Source organism: Staurois parvus, unplaced genomic scaffold, assembly GCF_062004578.1.
Source record: "Staurois parvus isolate SC_StPar_1 unplaced genomic scaffold, SC_StPar_1.0 ptg000626l, whole genome shotgun sequence".
Taxonomy (NCBI): Eukaryota; Metazoa; Chordata; class Amphibia; order Anura; family Ranidae; genus Staurois; species Staurois parvus.
In genome coordinates, this window is record NW_028318422.1 from 100,596 (window position 1) to 127,349 (window position 26,754).

Below are 26,754 nucleotides of genomic sequence, written 5' to 3' on the forward strand. Positions count from 1 at the left end.
ATTCAGAGTATGAATCATTAACCACTACTTTTTGAATACAATCTTTTAGCCAGTTTTCTATCCATTTACATTTGGATTTATCCAAGCCTGTAGACTTTACCTTACACATTAGCCATGTGTGGGGAACTATGTCAAACGCTTTTGCAAAATCCAAGTATACCACGTCCACCGCCACCCCTCTGTCCAAGGTTTTGCTCACCTCCTCATAAAAAGAAATCAGATTTGTTTGACAACTTCTGTCTTTCATGAATCCATGCTGTCTGTTGCTTAAAATATTTTTTTCCAGCAAGAACTCATCTATGTGGTCTTTTATTAAACTCTCCAGTATCTTCCCAACTATAGAAGTTAAACTAACAGGTCTATAATTACTTGGTAAAGATTTTGACCCCTTTTTAAATACACCACATTGGCCTTACGCCAATGCAGTGGTACTATGCCAGTCATTAAAGAGTCCCTAAAAATTAGAAACAATGGCTTTGAAATGACATAGCTCAATTCTTTAAGGACCCGTGGTTGTATACCATCTGGCCCAGGTGCTTTATTCACCTTTATTCTGTCTAAATATTTTTGGATCATATCAGTTGTGAGCCAAAGTGGATCATCTGGAGTTGTGTCAATACCATGCCCATTATGGACAAGAGCTCCCCCATGCTCCTTTGTATACACAGAACTGGAGAAGGTATTTAATAAATTTGCCTTCTCTTTGTCCCCAGTAACCCACTCTATTATTGCAATTATTGCCCTTAGTTAAGGAAGGATTTTTATGAATTTATCCATTTTATTTTCTCCACTTTAATAAAGTTCTTCCTTTCTATATATAAATTCTACTCTTTTTATCCAATCTTTTAATTTAGGGGTCTTTTGGACCTTCCAAAATTTAGGGATCAGCCCTTTTGCTGCATTAATTAGATGAGGTGTCCCGTATTCGTATACTGTTTTACTGTTAGATCAGTATTATGGAATATGCACACTCATGGATCTCTAACTATACCCTCTCCTATAATCTCTACTATTTGTTGAACTACTTCCTGCCAAAATTCTTGTATTTTGGAACATTCCCAACATATATGTACCATTGTGCCCTCCTTCCCACATCCCCTTCAGCATAGCGATGAGGTCTCTGAATGTAATTTATGGGCTCTACTGGGTGTAACATACCATCTTGCTATAAATGTATAATTCATCTCTACTGTGTTTATGTTGACTGTCCCGCATACAATTCTAAATATTTTCTCTTTCTCTGCTGCTCCCTCACTTTCAACTCTTTTTCCCATTTGCCCATATACAGTGGCACAACCAGTTCAACAATTATAGAAAGTGTCTTATAAATACGTGAAGTGCAATGTTTTTGTGTTCCCTTTAAATTCAATAATTGCTCCAAAGGATACAAATTTTCAACCCATTAATGGCTGTAAAAGTGATACAGCAAAATGTCTTAACTGGTAATACCGCAATTCATCTATCACCTGAAACATATCCCTTTTTTGTTTCAACTCTTGTAAAGTGTTTAACTCCACTTTTTTCATAATATCCTTTAACCATGCATTCCAATTACCTGCAATAGTGCTCTTCCCAGGTGGGTAAACATTTGTTCCCACCAATAGTATTAATGGTGAATTATTCTTCCATCCATTTTTTAGTGAATTAAGTCCCATACCCTAAAAACATTCTTTGTTAGAGTACTAGTGTTTTCAGAAAACATACGATACTGTTGAGGAACCCAAATAATTTTATCTAATTGTGCATCACTCAGTGTTTGTTCAATCTCTACCCAACTTTTCCCCTGTGGATTATACACCCATTCCATTACTCGTGATATAATTACCGCACAGTAATATATTTTAATCTCCGGCATATTTAGGCCCCAATTTATTTTATCCTTACAGAAGACCTCGTATTTCACTCTTAGTTTTTTATTTGCCCATATATATCTCATTATCATCCCTTTTAAAAACCTTAAAATACGTAGGTGGCAAATATATTGGAAGCATTTCAAAAGTATATAAGATTTTAGGTAGTATCACCATCTTAACCATATTAATTTGTTCTATCCAGGACAGTGATCTTTTTGAGATTTTCCTCAACTCACCTTTTATTTAATCTAATAATGGTATATAGTGCACTTGGTATATACTCTTACGTGATGGGGTTAACTTTACTCCTAAGTACTTTAGTTCTTTATCCTTCCACCTAAAATTTTTCTTGTAATGCCTGTCTTTCTACTCTCGGTATATTAATATCTAAAATCTCAGATTTTAAAAGATTAATTTTAAAGTTTGATATCTCTTCATAATACTTGAATATTCACATTAGGTTTGGCAAAGTTACTCTGGGATTTACAACATAGAATAACATATTGTCTGCATACACTGCTACTTTATGTTCCACTTCTCCTCTCCATATTCATTTTATGTCTACACTTTTTCGTATAGTTGCTAATAAGGACTCCAAGGATAAAACAAACAGAAGAGGTGAAAATGGGCATCCCTGCATAGTTCCACTGTACATTTCAAAAGGTTGAGACAATGAACCATTGATCTTTACCACTGCTGCGGGATGACTATATAGAGATTGTATCCACTGGACTATTTTTGGACCCAATCCTATCACCTATAAAGGTACTCATCATAAATCCCCAATCTACCCTGTCAGACGCTTTTTCAGCATCTATCAACAGGAATAGCACTGGGGACTTCTCCTTCTTGCTCTTTTCTAGGAGGAGGAGTGATCTTCGGCCATTTTCTCTACCTCCTCTTCCTGGTATATAGTATCTCACCGTATATTTATCTGGCCCAGGGCTCTTCCCTGTTGCTTTACTCCTTCGTGCAACTTGTATTTCTTCTTGTGGGATTGGTCTTTCTAACATTGCCGGTCTTTCTAACATTGCCAGTCTTTCTTCCTCTACTCTATGTAGTCCAGCCACTTTTGAATATATATGGGTTTTTATTCTCCTATCTTCTTCCAGTTCTTTTTGATTCTTGGATTTAACTGCATATAAGGAACTGTAATATTTTTGAAATACACTAGCAATTATTTTAGCTGGATAAACTAATTGTCCTGTTTTATTTCTAACTTTCTCTATAAAATTTACAGATTTTTTTTTCCTGACCATCCTTGCCAAATATTTTCCTGGTCTATTCTCCCATTGATATCTTTCTCTTTACACCATATTAAAGGTCCTATTTGTTTCCTGTTCCATTAAGTTACTTAGTTCTCTCTTTAAGATTATCTTATGTTGTACTTCAGTTTCTGTTCTCTTTTTATGTGATTGTTCTAATGCATATAATTCCTCTACTAGTATTTGTATCCTTTCCAACCTTTTTTTCTTTTTTTCTGCCCCTATGGCAATCAAAATACCCCGTACATATGCCTTATGTGCCATACCCTGGCCACTGAGACTTCCTCCGTTTCATTTGACAAAAAATATTGTTCTATTTCTTTTTTTATTCTCGCTTCCATCTCCTGGTCCTGGAAGAGTGTCTCCTTTCATTTCCAAGCATATGTTTTAGTCTGCACCCCTCCTATTTTCTGGTTCAATTTTTTTATTAGAACATATAACATTACAATACAACTGGTCGCCCACACAGTAGTATAAAACAAAATAACAAATGACAAGCTACAACAACTTTGTTCACAATAAAATTATTTACAGTGCAGTCTTACGACTTGAGCCTCAGGCTTGCATTAATGACCCAGGACCTAGTCCTGAGGGCTCAATAAAACAAGCATGGAAAACTATAGAAATGAAGTTTTTATTTTGGTTAAAAAAAACTGGATAGGTAAAGGCAGAAAAAGAAGAGAACAGAAGGAAGGGGAAAGAAGAAAGAAGAGCAGGAGGAGGGGATGGCGGAAGCTCCTGCAGGCCTAGGCGGTCAAAACTCAGGAAATACCCAAACCAAATGGGGATAGGTTAGGAAAGGCGTAGGTCCACCAGGGCCTCCATACTTTAAAAAATTTGGCTTGTGTAGGATGCTGGACATCTTTTCATGTAACATCAAGGTTGTCAGGTTAGTTTTCACCATTTGAAACGACACTGATGTTGTCTTCCACACCTTGGCGATGACACGTTTAGCAGCTATGAACAGGTAGGTGGCTAATTTTTGTTGGTGAGAAAATAAATCCCTGATAGAACAGTGTAACAGGGCCAGTTTAGCTTCTTTGGGGACTGGGATGTGGAATATGGAGTATAGGAGGCCAAAAACCCTGGACCAGAACCCCGTGAGACGTGGATGCGGCTACCAAGTATGAACCACTTCACCCTGTTGTCCACAGCCTCTGAAGCATCTATCATTATACTCGAGGTTCGAACTTGCAATGTGGGCAGGGACCCAGTACCACCTGCAGCTTCCATTGTGGTCATGTTGAATGAGCAATGAGAGACAGAAGACCAGGCTTTGGTCCAATCCTCCGGTTCAGTGGGGGATCCCAGATCTCTCTCCCTGCTGGACTTTTAAGCAATTGAGGAGGGAGAGTCTACAGTGTTCAGTGAGGAATAAAGAAGAGTAAAAGTGCACACCCGAGGAGTGCCAACAGAGATGTTTGAAGGCCATGGACCAATAAGGGAATGTAGAGCTGCATCTCAGAGAAGATATCCAATGGCGGAGTTGAACATAGCGAAGAAACTCAGCCGTCAGTGCACCATAGGCCTCGTGAACAGAGGGCCGAGAGGGGAAAGTACATGAGATGAGGAAGTGTCGAACCTGGGTGAAGCCATGAGTTGACCACCAACTAAACGTTTCTGGCTGTTGACCTGGAGGAAAGAGAGGGTTGTTGAGTAACAGTAAAAAGGGTAGAAAGGGGGACACAAGGTTGTCGGAATAGCGGACCGAATCCCAGACTTTCAGGCTATGGAGCATTAAGGAGCTAAGTGGAGAGGGGTGAAGTCTATGGGGGAGCCATAGCAGAGCCAACACAGGAAGAGGTGCACAGTTGGGAAGTTCCAGGAATATCCACAAGGGGATATCCATGGTTGCATGGAGCAGGGTAAATTGGGCAATCTGTGCCACTTTATAATGCTTCACTACAGTAGGAACCCCCAGACCTCCTCAGTCTATGGGTGTACAGTGTAAAGCGAGAGACTCTGGGGCATTTATAAGCCCAAATAAAAGAGAGAATTCTGTTTTGCAGTAGGTGTAAAAAAAAGGAGGGTACCTGAATGGGTAAAGTTCGGAAGTAATATAGAATTTTTGGGAGGATGGTCATTTTTATAGATTGTATACGGCCAATCCACAATAAGGAGGAAAATTGCCATGACTGTATTAAAGAGCTGACTGTCTGAAGAAGCGGATAATAGTTGGCGAAAAGAGGATAGAATAGGATGAGGTCAGTTTGACTCTCAGGTAGTCTAGAGAGGAGTCTGAGGAAGGGGGCAGGGAAATATTAAGTTCCGTTGTTTTATGAGGATTAATCTGGAGGCCCGATAATACTGAGAAGCGGGAAAGAAGGCGTTGTAAATTAGGCAGAGAGGTTAAGGGATTTGACAAGGTAAGGAGAGCATCATCGGTGAATAAATTTACTTTGCAATGGGTTCCCGCATAGGTAACCCCTGAGATATTAGGGCCCGACAGGAGCGCAATGGCCAAGGGTTGAAGTGCAAAGACAAATAGGATGGAAAAAAAGGGGCATCCTTGCCTAGTGCCTCAGAAAATAGGAAAATGGTCAGAGAGGAGGCCGGCATATTTTACACAGGCTAAGGGAGAAGAATAGAGCGCTGAAATCCAGGACAAAATGGGATTGCCATTCACAAAAGTGGTTTCTGATGATGATAAAGATGAATACATGAATAAAAGGAATATTTAAAGAAGATTTAACCTGATCCTAGCAGTGCAGTGGTTTCTACAACCAGCTGCAAAAAGGAAACCTCCTAAAATCATCAAGTTGGGGGTGTGGGATTAGGCTATTATTGTTTCATGCTGTATCTTGAACACTAATTTGTAGACAGTGTATCTACTGCAAAAAGATCAAGAACAATTAATACTGTTAGATAAAATGTAAATAATGTTTCCAATCACCTAAATGTCGATGTATTTAAAAGGCAGCACAGCTAGACTACTTGCTACATCTATTTAGAAATGCATTAAAGAAAACTGTGTTTTTTTATTTTGTTAACCATACACTCCCATTTTTTTCTACAATACAGAACCACAGAAAATGTTATGATGTTAAGGAAATAATATTATCCTGCCTTTATATGTGTTGCAAAATGAGTACACTATGCATTCAATCTAACAGTACATAACTAAAAACAAAAGGTTTGTGGACCTTTATTTGTTAGAGATGACAATCTAAGAGAAGAAGAAATAATATAAAAGATGCAAATCAAAATGCATGTGCTCAAAAAATCTGCTTGCTCTGGGGGCACGCTTGTTTCCCAGCCGCCTTTGTGTATCCATAAGACACAGAGAATGCATCGCGGCCCCTCCCCTGCTCCCTCCTCACTGGCTGTGATTGACAGCAGTGGGAGCCAATGGTTGCCACTGTATCTCAGCCAATGAGGAGAGAAAGCATCTGCTCTCGTGCACATTGCTGGATCAGGATTGGGCTCAGATAAGTATTAAAGGGGGCTGAGGGGGGTTTTTACCTTTTTGCATAAAAACCTTCAGCTTTTACAACCCCTCTAAGATAGGTCTCTTGGGATTTCCTGTACAGCAGCATTTGACTGGGAATAGCAGGGGCAGTCCTGGGAGCCAATCAGAAGTGCTGCATGCAAAAAATGTGCTGACAATGAAAATGTTGAGTGAAGGAGAGAGCAAAGTGGTAACCTCATCAATCTGTTGCTGCTGCTCCTCCTCTGTTCAACCACAGGTTAGGGGTAGAAGGTGATCATGCTGTATTACTGAACTGCATGTAAATTTTAGAAGTGAACAGAAATATAAATCTTTTGACAGGTTAAAAAGCATGCATTTTAACAATGTGCTTTCATTTAGCTGCTTGCCTGAAGTTCAGCTGTAAATTTATGAACTATATGTATATATAATCACCATATACCACTACTACTAAAAAGAATGCTAATAAAAGAACCTATGCTAAGTAAATTGTCCTGTATTTTTATTCGGTTAAATGAAATAATAGGTTATAAGATTCACCAAAATGGCACTTTTGTTAACAGAATGCATTTATTGACCAAAGTATGTATGTACCTGAAGTTCCTTGGCACAGCTCTCTTGATTTAGGGCTAACTCTCGGTCATGCAGCTCCTCTACAATTCCCTGAAGCTGATCGTTTTCTTCCATTATGGTGCTCAGTTGCTCCTCAAGCTCCCGCTTACGATCAGAAAGCATCTTAATCTGAAAACCACAAATTGAAAGGAATCTGGTAAACAAGGCAAGGCTGCCTGTGCTTCTTATATCTTGTTAAGAATGATAGAAACTAACTTTCTGGAATCTCTGAGATGCCTACATAGAAGGGGGAGGTACAACATAAAGAATGTGATGTTCGGTGGAACCAGGGACCAGAAACAAGCAGTGTGGGAGTGTGGAGGAATGCCAGGAGATAAAGTACAACAAAAATCTCATCTGTGGGTTAACTCTTCATCTGGACCTCATGCTCGCTGGCTGTAGCTCTCAGTTCTGTGACTGAATGTAATAATAAAACTCAACTTTTAAACACTTTGTAGAAAAAAGTTGAGTAAATGGAGACTGGAGCTAACTAGGTTCCACAGCACCACATCCCAGTAATAATAATGTCAATAGGAAGAAAACAAAAGGGCATTTTCAAGGTGCCAAAACCACATATAAAAGTTAAAAAAGAAAAACTTCCATTTATTGATACAAATAGTTAAAAGAGAATAAAATCCAGTATTTCAGCATAGTACAGGTTCCAAACATGATTCAAATACACTTCTTCTTTGACATATTGCTGAAAGCTACTCTCTACGTGTTTCACCTACTAGGCTTCTTCAGGAAAATACATGTAGCTTCATAGAACACCATCAGTAACAATGCTTCAATTCAGAAAACAAGGAGCCATGCCCCATTTATGGTTGCAACACATGTGTCATCCCAAGTGGTCCCCAGCTATGATAGTGTGCCATAGGAAGGACAAAAAGACCCAGTTAAAAAAACAAATTGTGTTGATCAAATCAATGCCAGGCTGTCATTATACTGTGGACAATATCAAACCAACTGTCTCTTGATCAGTGTGCAGTGCTGTAATGCCCCCTTGTGACCCCACTGAGGAAGGGGTATCCAGTATGGACACTCTAATCTTAATGCTGGGCTCTGACAGATTCATGTACATGTCTCGAACAGGTACATGAATTGGATGCAAGCCCCACACAAGAGGTATCACCGTGAACATTATAGAAAGAGCAATAATTATAGCAGCAGACCTCCTGTGTAACTCTAAATTGGTGCCCTGTAAAAGCTTTTAAAATGTTTCCAATGGATAATTTAATGTGTCGTAGTTTGTCACCGTTCCATGAGTGTGCGCAATTTTAAAGCATGACATGTTAGGTATCTTGGCGTAACATCATCTTTCATATTTTATCAAACAATTGAGTATTATATTGTATTTTTGTGCATTAAAATGCATGAAAGTGCATTTTTTTTATTGCATTTGAAATACCGCTGCACAAAACCATGTTATATAACAAAAATGCAACACCCACCATTTTATTCTCTAGGGCCTCTGCTTAGAAAAAAATGTATGGGGGTTCTAAGTCATTTTCTAGCAAAAAATGCTGATTTTTACATTTAGGAGAGGAATGCCAGAACTTGCCGGTGGTTAGTAATAAATATGCACAATGGGTATTATCAAGTCTAGTGCAGTCTGTATATTTATTACTACTAATTAGAATTGTATAGCTTTTGTATTAAATGGTATACAACAAGTACAATTTTTTCAAATGTGACATGAAATTACCTAACAAGTAATTTTCACAATTAGCATTGTGATTTTTCTTAAGCTGTTTTGTAGTCTTATTCACTGGTGCAGGATTAGAGCAGGATCACTGTATCATATGAAAAGTTTTAGGCTAGGATTAGCCTCCCTCCACACACAAAAAAACAATCAAAACCACCGAGGAATTTTTCATTTAAATCAATGATATGGTTCAAGTATGCTGAATTATACACAATACAGAAAATACATTGTCGTTTATATATATGTGTTTAAACCTGATTAATTGGTATGAGTTGTATGAGACAGTTCTTTCCTTTTTAATTTTATAAAACCGATGATTACACAGAACAATACGGTCTAAAATCAATGTAGTAAATAAGAATAACATGGCAAACATCTAATGTTATACTCACATGGAAAGGTTTATAGCTGTTTAAGCAGCTGTTTCAATCAAAACGTACTCACTGGTCCTTTTAATTTCTTTGATAATAGTCCTGAGGATGTAGTGATTCAAACTTGTAATCTGTATTACCATGACCTTTATACATTAAAGATCCTTGCTGTGAAAGCACATTCTCGCCAGAAACATGACTAAGACTACCGTTTTGCTTCATGTGTTTTTTCAGCAAAAAAAAAAACTGCAATGGTAATATTTGAACACTGTGTATTGTATCTCATGTGACATGCATTTTGTACATACTGTAGTTTTACCGCCTTGTTTCTGACTACTCTTACAGCTCCATCCAGCATTGGCTTGCCAACATCCCAAACAATTTGTCCAGAAAGAACAAAAAGCAGTGTACACTCAGCAAGACAGCATGCAGACAATAACTAAGAGCTACACATGACAGGTTAACTCATGCATTCCAGGATAGCAGCTGTACTTACTTCTAGGATCTGCTGCTCCGCACCAGGTAAAAAAGAGAAAGGAAAAAGGGAATTGAATGGAAAGAAAAGGAAGGAGAGTGACAGAGACCAAGGAACACAATCTATTTTAGTTTAGGTTTTACACACAATATAGATTTGTTCCACCAGTACATACTTGGTCTACATTTAGACATATACAGGGTAGACTGGTAACCCACAAGGATTGTTAAATAGGAACAGGAGGAACTTAATTCACAATGGCTCATTCAAAAACACCTCCTACTTTCTCTATACAATGAACAGCAATTCAATCAAACATGCATTCCTTTTAGATCTAGAATTAGTTTGAGAATCACACATATTGTCAAAATAATTGACAATGTAAATGATGGCAATACCTTTAATGCTATGTGGCCCCTCTGCCTTTGTGTAAAGAAATAATCACCTACTTCCATGGTGTCCCTACCTCCCTGCCCAGATGAACTAGACATTGTTGCCCCATCACTGTCAAGAGACATTCTACAGCATTACCATCAGCAAGGAAGTGACATCTCTTCCATGTGGTGACAATGTGGAATCTAGTAAATAGTGATCAGGTGGCAAGCTGTTGGACAGTGATCCAAACCATATTTTCAAACAGATGCCATTCTAGCAGTCCATCAATATCCCAAGTATATTAATTAGTGATACTTTCAGTACTGAAGTTGTGAACACTTTTAAACTTTAGAGTTGATGAACCAGATGTCGTATGATGAAATGCGTAGGGCGGAGTCTGTGGCGTTATCACGCAAAGGACAATGGCACAATCTCCAGAGTTGTTTTTACAGATTTCTGATATGCATATCTATTTCAATACCATGTGAGTGTGTTATTTTAAATTTTAATGAATTTGATCCTTTTGATGCTACACTATGAGGCAGTTGATTTATATATTTCCTATGAGATGAATACCTACCTGAGATTGGTGAAGCATTATGGGGCTAGGATGCCTGATTGTTTATACAGAGTGCTATTTGACCACTCAGTCTCTGGGGTTCAAATCAACTTGAAAAGGATTCTGTGTTGCCTGTCCTTGGTGGAATGGTGAAATCTGGGCAATTTATTTTTGCACAAAGATTCTGGTTCATCAACACTGAAGTTGAAAAGTGTTCATGTCTTCAGTACTGGGACTTTTTATGGACTGCTACTTTGATGGGACTTGTATTGTTATCACAAATTTAATTATTTTCCTTTATTTAATATGTTTTATTTGAGTTTTTTAAAATGGTTTAGTGCTGCACAGTTATGAACATCGAAGTTTGATCTCTCCTGGCAGCTCTCTTATGGTCTGAATAGAAGTCTGAGTGCAGGGGATTTTTTAGTTTTTATTTAATTTCAGCTTAGGTCTCCTAAGGGTTTATAATGCTATATGACAGTATATGTATATGCAACAGCAGAAATAAAAATTGTATTGTGGCTAGATTACATATCCTTTTTTCTCCAATTTTAATATACAGTATACAAGGTTCAGAATACTCTGCTCCTGCCATAAAATAGTTGCATTAACCAGTGTGGGATGGGAACCTCGGTGATGACATAAAATAACAGCCATTTTTTTAGGTTCCCTCATATTGTAAAATTAATTATGTCAGGGTCATTGGAAATGTTCCACAGGGAAACCTAAGAAATTAAAAGCCACAGAGGTCATGTTCTGAAAATTATATCATAGAAGGGCAGGAAACATTGGAGGTCAGTGGAGCTCATGTAAGGATAATGTTTTTTTTTCCCTAAAAAACATAATTTCCAGTGTTCTCCATGTACCTATCCCTATGTGGATACAACTATCATTGTGGTAGTATTAGCCTAGTGATTACATTTAGCATGGAATTTATTTCAACATGAATAGAACAGGCATCCAATAGAACAAAAGATAACCAAGTTGAGATGGGTAACATCTTTGGAAATTTGAAAATAGTTATAACCCACATTTTATTTGAAAAATTAAACCTTTAAACGAGAAGTGTGGCCAAGCTTTTTTGGCTATACTTCTCTTATGAGTCAGGCTCTGAAATGATCATGACATTATGGGCTAAGAGCCATAGGCAAACCACTCCTGCCTACTCTCCTGCCCGATACTCCACCCTGAGTAGACCAAGAGCTGAGCGATCAGAAGCCCTGTCATCACTCAGTTCTCTGGGTTACATCCAACGTGGGACACAGATTCTGCAACAAGGGGGGGAGTATGAATTTTGTTTTTTTAAAACCCCAAACTTCTCACCTAATCTTTAAAGATAGCTGAATATATATCTGTTAGCTGGAGCCTACAAAGAGCAGAGGTAAAGAGGTAGCAGTTCTCTGTATAGTTATCATCGACATATTTTTACCATCAATAGCACTCCTGTAAAGTTTATACACATTGTGAGATTATTCTAAACCAAGTTAACAAAATAAAATAAAAAATGTTTTACGTAAAGCACTTAGCATAAGGGTGTTGCTTTGATGGAAGAAGTTGTCTTCCCACAGAGCCCAGGGATGAAAATCCATCTCTTTCTATAAAATAATCTCCTGGATGATGTGTTCTTGCTGTAATGATCTTAGCAGTAATCATTACATGTAAATGCATATATATTCTTTATTTTGCTGTGGGATACATGCCCTTCCTGGAAAGGTTAGAGATGACAGCTTACCCAGCATTACAATGGAATAGTCAATATGTTTGGTGATTGTTTGTGCAGCTCCCTGACTACAATCAATTAAACTGTCAATATTAGCCATCTGTCAAATCTAAAATCTATTCTAGAAAACCCCTACAGTCTGTTCTGATGGAGAGCCAATATCTGTATTGCACTAAAATGAATGCTGTAGTAAAGAAGAGTCATAGTACAGGTCACTGAATGAAATGATCATAAGACATCCACAGTGAAATTTTCTAAGCTTCCAAGTTATATTTTTCCTCTCCAACGATGAATATAACTGCCCATGTTTGTCATCCTTCTCATAAACAAAGACTATCAAAGGGATATAGTATTAGTGCTCATTTAGCACCAATATATATACAGCTTTAATAATAGATTTCACCTGCAATTAAGTAACAGGTCAAATCTGAAATATCAAGTTCCAGTACAGGAAAGGCGGAACCCAGTATAGCAGGAGCTCATAAGGGACACAAATTAATATCTTGTAAAATTAACATAATTGACTTATCCAGTTATGGATTTTTAACAAATGTGACAATGTGGTAGTACAGTAAACCAAACCACCAATGAGCTATCATCTTTTACTAAAGTGATGGCTGTAATCTGAAATCTGATTAGTTGCTATGGATTTCTGTGATTTACCATCACTTTAAAGGCCTGTATGCCTTTTATAATATGTTTACCTTTTTTTATTAACGGAATGCTATTGTGAAAAATGTTGTATTCTGATAAGTGTTGCTGTCAAAACATGTAATAATAACAGTAAATTTGCATTTATTTAGATTTTTTTCTATATATACTGTGCATACAGAACAAACTGTCTTCCAAATGCAAAATTTACAGGGCTAGGGCAAACTATAACACTTCTGGAGGTACTTGAGCAACAGCAGCAGTTTTTTCAAGAAAGAAACAAGACAATACATTTTGTCCCCCTTACATGATCAGGATCGTTCCTAAATGTGATTTTCATATGACTGATTTCACTAAAGGAATTACCACTTCATGGTCATCTACCTAAAATTGCAATGAAATACCCCAGTGGGAGCTTGTAAGAGTCTGATAACACAATTTTCCAGCATTTTAAAAAGGTCCTCCAAAAAGTGCTATTAAGCTATGGCAACCTTAGTCACCTGACTTCCTCCTAAATATCTCAGGATATCCAGTGGCAATATTTCCTTGTCCTCCTTGGGGTGTTCCCAATATTCTCAATGAATTCCCAGTAAGGTTGGAATTTGGGTCTGGAAATTTAAAGCAGAACTAATATCCTTACAGTTTGTACAATCAAAGAAAAGTGCACGGCTTCAACCATCAAAGCACTCACCTAATATGCTTGAATCAAGGGGCTGGCTTGGAGTTCATCATTCATAAAGACATAGCTCAGTGTAATCCAAAGGAGAAGATGCATACTTATGATGACATCACAAGCTTCGACAAGCTTCTGCACATGGTCCCACCCCCAGAACCACTCCTCTGACATGTTTCACCCATGGGCTTAATCACAGGGGATAAGATGGCCAGGGGGAGTGAGGCAAGTATGACCATGCACTCTAATTATGATTATTGGTATAGCCCACCACCATATTGCTGTGAATACTTGCACATAATAATAATAATAATACCAAAATCCCCCCTCACCCAATGGTACTTAATTTTGCTTTAAAAATAGAGGGTTACCAAAAGGGTTACTGAGATATATAAGAAACCATTAGGTATTTTAACTCCTTAGCAACTACCAAATACTAAAATAGCATTTTTTAGTGGACTGTGGGAGGAGAAATAAGGGAGTTGCCATTGCTGACTTGTATTTATAGCTACATTATCCAGGGCTGTTACCCTGATCCTGGCTACCGTGCCTATTAAGACACTGACTTGTTACAAACATGCATCCAGTGATGTCTTAGAAACTCTGGATGCTCAACCTACAGGCTTGATTCAGGTCAAAGAACTATCAGGTAGTAAACCAGGAAGCTGAGAAATGCCCTGAAGCTTGGGCCTTCGAAATATTAGCAGTAGTAGCTCATACATTTATATCCCTATAGGTTCCCTTTAATAGAATAAAATAGAAATATTAATAAAATCAATTAAATTAGGCCACAGGTATATTTCATTTTAGTCAAGTCTCTCAATGCTATCATTTATTTAAGTAGAACCTGACCTCTGAGAGAAGATTTTCCAGCCGTGAAATGTGTTGACTTGTAGACATACTCTTCTCACGGAACTCCTCCTGCAGAACACTGACCTGCAGTGACAACTGTCTTTCCATTTCTGTAGCCTGTTTGTAGAATTACATAGAAAAAAAATTGAAAGTTACCAAAGCGATGTCATAAAAAAAATAATTATAATTCTGAACTGTTTTAAGTAATAACTTACAGGCCTAAATTTGCAAGCACACCACACAGTCCCAGGTCTATGAAACTACATCAGCCTATGAAGCACACACTTTTTCCACATAGGCAGCACCACTTACACTACAATAGTTGCTGCTAATCTAAAAAGGGTGCAGCAGCTATTTTCCATCAGGCAATTTCTATTAATGTTTAATGACAATACTTTTGATAAATTATGAAAGGTCCCCATTGAGATAACTAGTTAATGGTAAAAAAGAATTGAAACCCCTAATGTAGAAAGAGAGATTGTAGAATGCAACCACTAATTGTAGAATGTATCAGATAGCAAGGATTTTGCATTTACCATAAAATCTGTTTCTTGGTGTCCATTGAGGGACATAGTAATTCAGATACAGTCAGGTTATACTGCCACCTACAGAAGTTTAGGGAACTGCTAAACAGAAGAATTGTAAGCCAGCCCCTGCACCTCCCTCATCTAACCAGTATGCTTCAGTTTTGTAGGAAAGCAGTATAACCCGCAAAAATCAAAAGCAAGAGCGAAAAACACAGATCGGTGGAACCTTTTTTTTCTCTCAATGGATTCCAAGAATTAGATTTTATGAAAAGTGCAAAAATTGGATTTTCTTTCCCATCAATAGAGGGACACAGGAATTCAGATACAGTCAGGACATCCAACTGAGGGGTCGGTAACAGAGAGGCACCCAACAAGTAAAGGGGACTCTGTGCAACTCAGAGCCACCTGAAGGATCAACACACAAATGTGAACCAGATGAAGAGAAGCCCTCTGCAAGAGAGGGGAAATTGCAGTTAATATAACTAAAACATAAAAAAACAAACAAGTAAACTGTGTTCAATGTGCCAAACGTGAAGTCTCTCTTTAATCAAAGTCCATATATATTCAGATAAAAAAGATCTTCCACCATCCAGTAGATCCTTGTAGTGTAACGAAAACATGAACTGCCACCACCTTACTCAAATGTACATTCAAAAGATCATAAGCTGTAACAAGTACAGCAGACACAGCATGTTTCTCAGGCACAAATCATCCCCAGGTGTGTGCACTTCCACTCCGGAATCACTCCTCTTAGGCAACAGCAAAAGAAAACTACCACTGGAACAGAAGGAGCTCACCAAAGAGCCAACAGAAAACCAGTAGTAGTTTAAATAAAGGTTTATTGTAGAACAGAGACAGTCATCCAGTTAAAACAATTAAACAGCAAAAAAAAAAAAAACACAGTAGAAACTCACTGAGAGAGCTGTCGACAACTCAAGATTGTACAGCAGCATGATATCAGCACTGAGTTTCCTCCCCTGGACAGGAAGCTGCCTTTTGCTGTTGCCTAAAAGTAGTGATTCTGGAGTGGAAGTGTATGCACCCAAGGAGGATTTGTGCCTGAGAAACAAACATGTAGTGTTTGCTATATTTATTACAGCTTATGGTCTGTTGAGTGTGCATTTGAGTAAGGTGGTAGCACTCTGTTTTAGTAACACTACAAGGATATACTGGATGGTGGAAGATCTTTTTTAGCTGAATACAGTATACATGGACTTTGATTTAACAGAGACATTTGGCACATTGAACACTGTTTACTTATGTTTTATGTACGTTTTAGTTATATACACTAGCGCTGCATCATTTCACAATATTGTAAATCTTTAGGTTTGGGTATATCAAACTTTATTTGCCAGCAGCCACGTGTGTTATCACAGTGCAATCATTACAACATGTTTAAGACAGGGGAAGTTGCCAAACACCAATAGAAAAGCACGGATGATCAACCTGATGCTCAAGACTAGGGTAGAGGAGATCAGTGCCAGAAAGGAGTGACTCCACCTGAAGAAACACTGTTTGAAGCAACAAGAGGCTCTGAAACTAAAAACTCACCAGAACAGGTCAAATGATAGTCTGATTAGAGAAGAACAAACCCACAACATGAGGTGGACAAAATAAAAACACTGGTGCAAATTTCCAGGAGAACAGGTCTCCAGGGAGAACCTTATACAAAACCAGATCCCCATGACAAGACCGGCCAGCCTACACAGGAAGGGTGAATGCCTACAATCCTAACCCTTTGGTTTTAGGGAATGAAAACTCCATGATAAGAAGATGAGTGTCTAGCCAGACAGCCAAATTTGCTAAGCGAGGTATCCAAGAATCTTTGCAATCATCACAGCACAATAGTCTATAAGGGCTGTGATACCTGTAGAGAACTGAAGACTATAGTCCTACTACAGCCTGACTGAATAGGCTGCATGAGAAACCCACCCACAAGGGTAGGCAAGGATGTAAATTATACCTCAGCACCAGAAGAAAACAAGGATTAACAAAACACATCCACTATAACACCTGCAGGTGTATCTGGGGTCTGGCAGAAAGGTTCTGCAGAACCCTAAGCAAAAAACATGTGTCTAGTAATCTCTTGGCCCATCTCAGTTCAGCAAAGTGTCCATAGCAGTGGAGAAAGGAACAGGTCTCTTTGTGTCAGAGCTAAGAGTTGTTGCCTGATTATGAGCAGAATAGGAGAATTTTTGTGGACAATAATCTTCAAAGGGCTGCAGATCAACCACCAAATAAAATCCAGGTGATCAGGTCCCATAAAGGCCAGAAGATGTACTCTATCCATAAAAGGGTGTACCGCTAGCAGGAACCCCTTATCAATCCAGGGGAGCACAAAGCCCAAGATCTCCAGTAATGTTTTCTGCCTGCCACACTAGAGATGAGGAGCGCCAATGTGCTCAAACCTCTCCCTTCGGTGTGGAGACTACTGGGTAAGGAGAGTTATATTTTACTGTTTTGTGTTTAGGGGAGACAGGCATTAGGCCCTTCAGATCAATGTTGACTACAAGGATCCAAAGAGCTCACCCTCTTCAAAGGAAGATTTCTGAGTGTCCCACAATGAGGATGCCAGCAAGGGGCATCAGGGTGCAAACAAACACCGATACTCTGAGAAGTAGAAGGTACAGTCAGGTCCATAAATATTGGGACATCTAACATTTTTGGCTCTATACACCACCACAATGGATTTGAAATGAATTGAAATGAAACGAACAAGATGTGCTTTAACTGCAGACTGTCAGCTTTAATTTGAGGGTATTTACATCCAAATCAGGTGAATGGTGTAGGAATTACAACAGTTTGCATATATGCCTCCCACTTGTTAAGGGACCAAAAGTAATGGGACAGAATAATAATCATTAATCAAACTTTCACTTTTTAATACTTGGTTGCAAATCCTTTGCAGTCAATTACAGCCTGAAGTCTGGAACGCATAGACATCACCAGACGCTGGGTTTCATCCCTCGTGATGCTCTGCCAGGCTTCTACTGTCTTCCGTTCCTGCTTGTTCTTGGGGCATTTTCCCTTCAGTTTTGTCTTCATGCATGCTCAATCGGATTCAGGTCAGGTGATTGACTTGGCCATTGCATAACATTCCACTTCTTTCCCTTAAAAAACTCTTGGTTGCTTTTGCAGTATGCTTTGGGTCATTGTCCATCTGCACTGTGAAGCGGCGTCCAATGAGTTCTGAAGTATTTGGCTGAATATGAGCAGATAATATTGCCCAAAACACTTCAGAATTCATCCTGCTGCTTTTGTCAGCAGTCACATCATCAATAAATACAAGAGAACCAGTTCCATTGGCAGCCATATATGCCCACCCCATGACACTACCACCACCATGCTTCACTGATGAGGTGGTATGCTTAGGATCATGAGCAGTTCCTTTCCTTTCTACTCTTCTCTTCCCATCACTCTGGTACAAGTTGATCTTGGTCTCATCTGTCCATAGGATGTTGTTCCAGAACTGTGAAGGCTTTTTTAGATGTAATTTGGCAAACTCTAATCTGGCCTTCCTGTTTTTGAGGCTCACCGATGGTTTACATCTTGTGGTGAACCCTCTGTATTCACTCTGGTGAAGTCTTCTCTTGATTGTTGACTTTGACACACATACACCTACCTCCTGGAGAGTATTCTTGATCTGGCCAACTGTTGTGAAGGGTGTTTTCTTCACCAGGGAAAGAATTCTTCGGTCATCCACCACAGTTGTTTTCCGTGGTCTTCCAGGTCTTTTGGTGTTGCTGAGCTCACCGGTGCGTTCCTTCTTTTTAAGAATGTTCCAAACAGTTGTTTTGGCAACGCCTAATGTTTTTGCTATCTCTCTGATGGGTTTGTTTTGTTTTTTTCAGCCTAATGATGGCTTGCTTCACTGATAGTGACAGCTCTTTGGATCTCATCTTGAGAGTTGACAGCAACAGATTCCAAATGCAAATAGCACACTTGAAATTAACTCTGGACCTTTTATCTGCTCATTGTAATTGGGATAATGAGGGAATAACACACACCTGGCCATGGAACAGTTGAGAAGCCAATTGTCCCATTACTTTTGGTCCCTTAACAAGTGGGAGGCACATATGCAAACTGTTGTAATTCCTACACCGTTCACCTGATTTGGATGTAAATACCCTCAAATTAAAGCTGACAGTCTGAATATTTATGGACCTGACTGTATATCCAAAGAATGCTGATGTTCCAGGTCTCTGTTTAGGTAGGGGAAAGCAAGAACTGATCCCAGTTGAGAGGAGGAATGCTGAATATCACAAGAAGCCTACCAGGACCCAAGGACAGAGGATTTGACTAAAGAAGGGTGTGAGTCTGGATAGGGTACAACGTCAAAACCTGGATCCCCACTAGACAGGAGCAGGGATCTAAGGAGGCAAGGAACCCAGGGAGATTGGGGAAACTGCATAACCTTGTGCAGTAGCTTAAGGGAAAGAGGAAGGAGGTTCAAGAGACAAGCAGTTAGCCTGTGGGTTAAACGGGGCATCCTCTGTGCCAAAATGTTAGAGAAGCATACTAAACAATGACCCACATGGCTACAAAATCAGCTTCCTGCTTGTAGAAACTGTGTGACACCTTTATGCAGAAGGCTTCTCAGAAGGGATAGCTTTTCTCTGGCTTTGAGTGGGGTCAGTGGGAAGTAGGTTCGGAAGACCTGTAGATAACCCTGAAGTAGATAAAGTAGAGGGGTGGGATCCCTCTAACCCCTCCACAGTGCACTGAGGCAGGAGCACACGCTGGCCATCCGTGACATTGCTAATCATAGTGTCAAGAGCAGGGCTAAATAGATAATATCCCTCAAAGGTTAAGCGAGTCAGATACTCCTTAGATGCAGCATCTGTGTCCCAACCACATAGCCAGATTGCTCTACGCATCTCTACTTACATCAAACCCATGCGTGACACAAGTTTAGATGCTTATAACAATTCATAACAACTAATACAAGTCCTAGAAATTTGTACCATCTGCTCCATGAAAAAGGGGAGTGATCCCTTTTGAGGGAGTCCATCCATTCTAACACAGTTTGACAGATTAAAGTCACTGCCAACAACATGGAGGACAAAACCTGGCAGTTCAAACTTGCATTTAAGAAGGGACTCCAGCTGTCTGTCAGTGGAATCTCGAAAGGCAAGCACACCCTAACCTTGTTGTATTCCTGTTGAGGTGGGTCACTGCTATTGCTACACCAGGAACCGACCACTGTTTAACAAAAAAGTTTAGACACGCTATAGGACGAAGTCTTGGACCCTTCATTGTGCTTCCAGTCAGCATTTAGGAATGCATTAAATAACACTTTTAGCAGAAAGGTCTTTGCAGCTGTAGGAGTCCTAAAAGACCCAAGGCTTGGAACAGCAAATTGATCCTCCAGATGCAAGGTAGAACACACTTCATCAATAAGATTTGAAACAACCACCTATAAACCTGAGGTGATGGCAGGAGACTGTCGTGCCTCAAAAACAGTATCTTCAGAGATAGACTGCTAGGACTCTAATTCTGATTCAGAGATAGTGACAGGGACCAAAAGCTTGGTCTAATTAAAAGGTTCAGAAGGTCAGGGACAAACTTTGCAGGTGAAGACACTGGAACATATCTACGGCCTCTGCGAGCAGGTTGCCCAAGTAACTGACCACACATAGCTAAAATGTTCTATGTGAAAATGAAGGTTCCTGTGGATATGGAGTTAACCCAACAGAGTTAGGGAAGACTCCAATGTTAACAACCCTATAATAATAAAAGTCTCAGACTACAGATTACAGACCAATCACTAAAGTCTCATTTAGGTCAAAGTGACAGGATCTCTTTAAAGCCCAATCCCAACTCTGTTATACTTAAATTTACAGGATTCCCCCCGCCCCATTTTCCAGGGGAGCATGTCATTTCTATTTTTTGGCTGTATGTACAAACATTATTTTACAAAGGCAATCCTCACGCTGCCGCCTCTCACCTTGTAGGCTCACAAATTACTACAATGTACAGTCTCAGTAATCACTGGAGAAGTGAAGCTGGCCATACACCATTTAATTTTTTTTAGTATAGTTCATGGCTGCGTCTGATTGAATGCAGCTGCTGTTTACCTGACAGTTTTTCACCCAGTTCCTTTGATTTTTCAAAGAATGTTGCATGGGAAGGGCTGACAGGTGACCAGCCGAACCAGCTGAACAGTGTATGGCCAGCTTAGGAATGTTTATTCCTACCTGTAGAAAGTATTTATTCTCCCAGATTCCCCCTCGCAGATAGCCATTTGGATACAGCACTTAGGTAAAGTCCTTAAATTAATCCAAAGAACAGCCTTTTTGTTATTGTTTTAATTAAGTTGTTGCTATATATTGTGACATGTTAGTAATTTATTTATGCAGATTGACAAACATACTGACAGGTCCACTTCAACCTGTTTTCAGACAAGTTCATCCACGTGCTAAGTAGGGCTGGCTATTCATAAGAATTAAATTTTGCATTTAAGAAAGAGTTAGTGGTTAGAAGAAATGGAGAAAACTATTTTCCCTCATGTAAATGTTAATGTAGGTTTCTTGTATTACTGTGGCAACGTGTGGCCATTGTATATACAAATGCACCAAACTAAATTCTTTAAATGATCACCTTGATTTTCAAAAGACTATTGAAACAAGGAACAGAGGATTAATTTTAGTGATTGCTAACCAAAGCTTCAAAGCTACTTAGCTCAATTAGTTTTGGCATTAGTAAACACCATAGAGGTCATTTAGGTTAAGAGGACAACAAGCAGGAGAAAATGAATGCAATCCTGTTTTGTATTCTTCCATTCCTAACAATGGCTTACATTCTTGCCAATCTTGCAGTTAAAAACATCTAAACCTAATATTCACAAAAGTTCTTTATTTAAGACCTTGACTACAAATTTATTTCCAAACTTCAGACAACATTTTTATATTCTAGTTAAATAGATGTTCTGCAGTGTTAATCAGTTTTTTTGACAGAAAGTCAATTGCACATTAAAAATGCCTAACCTGTTATAAAACTGGCACCTCATCCAGAAGTATGAGTAGAACACACAAATTCAATTTTCAGTGATTAGATTTGTGGCATGAAAATGTGTATTAGGCAGATTTGTGAGCTTTACTGGAGTATTAGTATGTCTGAGCATTATCAGCAAACAGCTTGCTAATTGCACTTATCAGTATTGCTTTCCAGCATACTGATGATAGGATGTCTTAATAAAATACAATATTGTTTGTAATATTATAATAAAATAATAGGGTGTAATTAATTCAGGTTTTCACAGAATTAATGCAAAACCTAACGTATTAAACTTTTTTATAATTATCTATATCATTATTAAGCATTTAATCGGGTGTTAACACAACACACGTTAACCCACTGTGCTATGCAGGTTGTGTTGCAGTGCCATTCATCTAGAATGGCACCCCCAATGCACACATACAGTAGCTGCCAAATCACCGGCAGTGTATCACAAGCACATACTGTGCCTCAACAAAGGAAAGTGCATGTCTTGTGTCATGGGACGAAAACAGAACTTTTATTTTATTTATACCTTGATGTAACATATAATTACTAAACAAGTCATTTTGTAAATTACTACCAATACAAAAATAACCTTTTTACTTCAGTCTGCAGCTATCAGTAATTTTCAAAAACCGGCAAAAATTCAAATGTCACTTCCTTGTAACAGTAGCAACAATTGTAGCATTCTTGTGTGTGAACAGAAATACCCCAACATGTCATTTTACTATTCAAGCAACTGCCTCCCTTCTTTTCCCAGTGTTCAAATACAACACTTGGACTGATTTTGTGACCATATCACACAGATCTGACACATAGGGGGTTGTTTACTAAAACCAGAGCGTGCAAAATCTAGTGCAATTCTGCACAGAAACCAATCAGCTTTCATGTTTTATTTCCAAAGCTTAACCACTTGCCCTCCAGAGCATTTACCTCCTTTCCTGACCAGGCCATTTTTTGCGTTACGGCGCTGCGCACCCTGATGAATTTTTTCCCCACGAATTGAACTTTCTTTTGGTGGTATTTGATCGCTTGTGCGTTTTTTGTTTTTTTTTGCGCTAAAAGCAAAAAAAGATCAACAATTTTGAGAAAGAAACAATATTTTGGACTTTTTGCTATTAAGCATGTCCAGTAAAAAAATATAAAAAATCAAATTTCGTCATAAATTTAGGCCAAAATGTATTCTGCAACATGTCTTTGCTAAAATAAAATCCCAATACGTGTAAATGAATTGGTTTACATGAAAGTTATAGCATTTACAAATATAGATTCTGGGATTTTTTTTTCCCTACTAGTAATGGCTGCGATCAGCGACTTTTAGCGGGACTGCTGCATTCTGACTTTGGGGAGGAACTAATGTGGTGTCACTGACATCCCCAGTGACACCAATACAGTGATCAGTGCTAAAAAAACAGCACTGACACTGTACTAATGACACTGGGCAGGAAGGGGTTAATGTGAGGGGCGATCAAAGGGTTAATTGTGTGTAGGGAGTGTTTTACTAGGGGGTTGGGGGGGGTGTGCTTCACTGTAAGCACACTGATCAGGATTTAGTCAATCACAGCCACAGCCATCCTGAGCAGTGCGCCCGAGCTGACAGGGAGGAAGATTGTTTGTAAAAAAACAGTCTTCCTCCCCGTCGGTGATTGTCGGTAATCACCGGGCGCCGGCAAGTAATCACCGGCCGGAACCCGGTGATTGACATCCGTGGCCGCGAATGGCGGTGCGCGGCTCGCACGCGCCCCCTACCCGGAAATGCAAAATCAGTATATCTGCTTTACGGTGGCGGGTAAGCAGTTAATTGAACAAGCTGAAGTTAGAAGCTGATTGGCTACCATGCACAACTGCACCAGATACTGAGTGCTCCAGTGTTAGTAAATCAACCCCATGGGGGATTGCTTTACAAAAACTGGAGAGTGCAAAATCTGGTGCAACTCGGCATAGAAACCAATCGGCTTACAGGTTTTATTGTTAAAGCTTAACTGAACAAGCTGAAGTTAGATGCTGATTGACTACTATGCACAGTGGCACCAGATTCTGAGTGCTCCAGTTTTAGTAAATCTACCCCACAGTATTCATGCACTATACATAACTGAAAAAAAAGGAAAGGTTGTTTTTTGTTTTTGTTATTAGCAGATTTTAATACAAATAACAAATTGAAGTCATACTCCAGCTAACACTCCAGCAAACATTTTTTTCCTTTTGGGATAAAAGTTTTACATGAATAAATAAAAGCTGATCGTTTTAATCACCCCTGCCAGTGGTAAACGGATGGTCTCATCTATGTAAACTGATACCTTCTGCTGGAGAGCTTCAACTTCTAAAAAACAAGAGTTGATGGCTGAATCACCAGATGAAAATAGAAAAAAGAAAGCCAAAAAAAAGAAAACTAATGTGGCCATCACATCTATGAATTGGTATGCTGCAATATAATAAATGTTTGCTTTTGGGTTTAATATTGTTTTAACAGAGACTCAGATGTCCTGGACCTGTTTGCTGACTTGTAGGTACTCTGATTCTTTAAGGCTTCATGTACATGAAAAGCTCCTAAACTTGAGGTTAGGAGCTGTTGGCATTTTTTTGGCAAAGCTCCTAAACTCAACTCCATAAAAGCCTATGTGTCCATGTACACATAGGCTTTTATCAGAGTTTAGAAGCTGCCGTGTTTAGGTGAGGTTAAACCTCCCTCTCCTGAACGTGGAAGAATTTCGTTCAGGATAGGAACATTTTGGCCGGCGACCGCGGGAAAACGCAAAACACGGTAAAATGCGGCAACCACAGTACTGCGTTTTTGCCGCGATTTGCATTTTCCCATGGCCGGTGGTCAAGGCAGGCTTGTGTACATGAAGCCTTAGTGTCTTGACTCCACACCTAAGTCTCTTACCCCTATAACTAGAGATGAGCGAATCGAACCAGGCGAAGTGGAATTCGTTTCGAATTTCAGGAAAAATTCGATTCGCGGCGAATCCGAATATTAGCATACTTCGGGTGCGCGAATCGGATTTTTCCCGATCAGCCGGCAAAAGTGTCCCTGCAGAGAGCTCCGCTATTTCTGACAGTTCTCTGACAGTTCCTTCACATGTACAGCGGTTGAAACATTGTATCTATTTGTTTCCATTTAGGATACAGATGTTTTTATTCGGAAATAGATACAATGTTTCAACCGCTGTAAATGTGAAGGAACTGTCAGAGAACTGTCAGAAATAGCGGAGCTCTCTGCAGATACACTTTTTGCTGTACTGGAATACTTCTTCTTTTCATTCTTCTTTTCATTCTTCTCATTCTTCTTTTCATTCTTCTTTTCATTCTTCTTCTCATTCTTCTTCTTCTTTTCATTCTTCTTTTCATTCTTCTCATTCTTCTTTTCTTCTTCATGAGAAGAAGAATGAAAAGAAGAATGAAAAGAAGAATGAAAAGAAGAATGAGAAGAATGAAAAGAAGAAGAAGAATGAAAAGAAGAATGAGAAGAAGAATGAAAAGAAGAATGAGAAGAAGAATGAGAAGAATGAAAAGAAGAATGAGAAGAATGAAAAGAAGAAGAAGAAGAATGAAAAGAAGAAGAATGAAAAGAAGAATGAAAAGAAGAAGAAGAATGAAAAGAAGAATGAGAAGAAGAATGAAAAGAAGAATGAAAAGAAGAATGAGAAGAATGAAAAGAAGAAGAAGAATGAAAAGAAGAATGAGAAGAAGAATGAAAAGAAGAATGAAAAGAAGAATGAGAAGAATGAAAAGAATGAAAAGAAGAAGAAGAATGAAAAGAAGAATGAGAAGAAGAATGAGAAGAAGAATGAGAAGAATGAAAAGAAGAATGAGAAGAATGAAAAGAAGAATGAAAAGAAGAAGAAGAAGAATGAAAAGAAGAAGAAGAATGAAAAGAAGAAGAAGAAGAATCTTTTCATTCTTCTCATTCTTCTTTTCATTCTTCTTCTTCTTCTTTTCATTCTTCTTCTTCTTTTCATTCTTCTTTTCATTCTTCTTCTTCTTCTTTTCATTCTTCTTTTCATTCTTCTTCTTCTTTTCATTCTTCTTCTTTTCATTCTTCTTTTCATTCTTCTCATTCTTCTTTTCATTCTTCTCATTCTTCTTTTCATTCTTCTTTTCATTCTTCTTCTCATTCTTCTTCTTTTCATTCTTCTCATTCTTCTTTTCTTCTTCATGAAAAGAAGAATGAGAAGAAGAATGAAAAGAAGAATGAAAAGAAGAAGAAGAATGAAAAGAAGAATGAGAAGAAGAATGAAAAGAAGAATGAAAAGAAGAATGAGAAGAATGAAAAGAAGAATGAAAAGAAGAAGAAGAATGAAAAGAAGAATGAGAAGAAGAATGAAAAGAAAAATGAGAAGAAGAATGAGAAGAATCTCATCCTTCATTCTTCTTCTCATCCTTCTCCTTCTTCTCATCCTTCTCCTTCTTCTCATCCTTCTTCTTCTTCTCATCCTTCTTCTTCTCATCCTTCTCCTTCTTCTCATCCTTCTTCTTCTTCTCATCCTTCTTCTTCTCATCCTTCTCCTTCTTCTCATCCTTCTTCTCATCCTTCTCCTTCTTCTCATCCTTCTCCTTCTTCTCATCCTTCTCCTTCTTCTCATCCTTCTCCTTCTCCTTCTTCTCATCCTTCTCCTTCTCCTTCTTCTCATCCTTCTCCTTCTTCTCATCCTTCTCCTTCTCCTTCTTCTCATCCTTCTCCTTCTTCTCA

General features: G+C 38.7%; 1 protein-coding gene across 2 annotated transcripts in view; it reads right to left on the reverse strand.

Moving 5' to 3' along the window:
• LOC149449355 (BICD family-like cargo adapter 1) overlaps positions 1–26,754 on the reverse strand; it is a 130,124-nt gene that overhangs the window by 71,225 nt on the left and 32,145 nt on the right. For both annotated transcript variants that reach the window (XR_016315417.1, XM_089693338.1), the window contains exons 3-4: positions 14,539–14,655; positions 7,140–7,286 (exon numbers count right to left, since the gene is read on the reverse strand). Coding sequence is in view for 1 of the 2 variants with exons in the window: in XM_089693338.1 (XP_089549464.1) it covers positions 7,140–7,286; positions 14,539–14,655 (264 nt within the window). In the remaining variant the exon portion in view is untranslated. The remainder of the gene's footprint in view (positions 1–7,139; positions 7,287–14,538; positions 14,656–26,754) is intronic.